The following is a 1835-nucleotide window of genomic DNA, read 5'->3' as shown; positions in this document are numbered from 1 at the left end:
TCACTGAGCACAACCCATCTTCCTGGGCTGCAACCTATAGAGTATTCTTTCTCTAATCTCCTTCATCTTGACACTATAGAGAATAGGGTTTATCAATGGAGGAAGAAGGAAATGGACATAGGAGAGAAGAGTATGGGTATGCTGAGTGATTGGCAGCTCAAGATGGCTAATCAGTGCCAGGAGGATCATAGGAATATAGAAGAGGAGCACGGCAGAAAGGTGGGCAGCACAGGTTTGACCAGCCTTCCAGCGATCTTCCCTGGACTCCACACCTTGCAACACCTTGCCAATCAGGCCATAGGAAAAGAAAATCAGCAGGGGGTCCAAACCCATGACTGAAAGAACCACAAATAGGCTATAGGCTGCACCCCAAGCTCCTGGGCAGGCCAAACGAGCCACATCTGGATGCAAGCAATAAGAATGGGTTAGGACCTGTGGGCAGCAGTAGGGCATGCAGGCCAGCAGAAATGGCAGGGGCAGATGGAGACCCAGGCATCTAAAAGCAATGGCCACGCTGATTTTGCTAATTACACCATTGGTGAGGAGAGCTGAGTAGTGGAGAGGTCGGCAGATGGCCAGTGCCCGATCAATGGACATGGCAAGCAAGACAGAGGACTCCATGACAGAGAAGACATGGACAAAAAACATCTGTAGAAGGCAGACTGAGGCAGGGACAGTGTGAACACCAGCAAGGGCAAGGCCCAGCAGTGTGGGCGTCAGGGTGGTAACCAAGCCAATATCAGACACACTAAGCAAGAAGAGGAAGAAGTGCATTGGGCGGTGCAGGGCAGGCTCCAAGGCAATGATCCAGAGGATGGTACCATTTCCCAGTGCAGAGAGAAGGTAGACAGCAATGAGGGGCATCGTCCACCAGGAGGGTACACCTGATAGGCCTGGCATGCCCACAAGCAAGAAGGTGGGGGCCATTGAAGTGCTGCTATTGGGGGCTGTCTGAGTTAGTAATGTTGACATAGTTCAGAATTCCACGTTGAACTCTGGAACCTGAAAAATAATTAGAAAGGTTTACTTAATCGTGTGCCAAATTTGCATAAAACTTTTCAAAATAACCTGCATCTTACTCCCCGACTCATGCACACACACACACATACACAAATACACATTTCCTCCCTATGCACACACCCATCCTAATAGTATATGCAGCATTCATTCCTTGCGTTTGAGGTTTTCCTACAGCTGTCCTCATAGCTCTGTGGCTGTGTTTCTTTTCCTAAATTTTTTCTCATCTTTTTGACCTTGTCTCTCCCTGTAGGGTTATCCTATTTTCTTTCCTTCCTTTATGAAAAACACTTAAGGAGACAGTCTATTTATCCATATTTTTTTCTCTTCCCAACCCCAGACAGTCTGACTTCTAGACTACCTTAAGATATTTACATTTTGGTGCAATTTAACTGTTCTTACTAAGTCCCCAGTTACTCCTTCATTTCTAAATTAAGGGGCATTCATTTTTTCTAAGCTTGATTTATTTCTTAATGAGCTTTGGCTACTATGGATCTGCTTTTTATTTTTTCAAAAATTTGCCTTTTCAGAATTTAGCCTTTTAGTTCACCTTGCTATGTCCCTATGATTTATACATTGGTATTTAAAATTTTTATTTGAATTATTGAAATGTAATAATTGTACATATTTAAGGGGGTGCATGTGGTATTTTGTTACATGCAAAGAATGTGAAATGATAAAGTCAGGGTATTTAGGACATCCATCGCCTTGAGTAATTATAATTTTTATATGTTGGAACATTTCAAGTTCTGTCTACTAGCTATTTTGAAATATAAAATACATTGTTGTTAACTATAGTCACCCTACTTGGCTGCTGA

General features: G+C 43.3%; 1 protein-coding gene across 1 annotated transcript; it reads right to left on the bottom strand.

Moving 5' to 3' along the window:
- On the bottom strand, window positions 1-1308 carry OR51S1 (olfactory receptor family 51 subfamily S member 1). The gene has a single exon (XM_008019925.3). It carries the CDS (start codon window positions 970-972, stop codon window positions 1-3), a length of 972 nt encoding a protein of 323 aa, XP_008018116.3. The 5' UTR covers window positions 973-1308.
- Between the last annotated feature and the right edge of the window lie 527 nt (window positions 1309-1835).

The sequence above is a fragment of the Chlorocebus sabaeus genome, chromosome 1 (assembly GCF_047675955.1).
Source record: "Chlorocebus sabaeus isolate Y175 chromosome 1, mChlSab1.0.hap1, whole genome shotgun sequence".
Lineage (NCBI taxonomy): Eukaryota > Metazoa > Chordata > Mammalia > Primates > Cercopithecidae > Chlorocebus > Chlorocebus sabaeus.
This window is presented reverse-complemented; position numbering and strand designations above follow the sequence as displayed.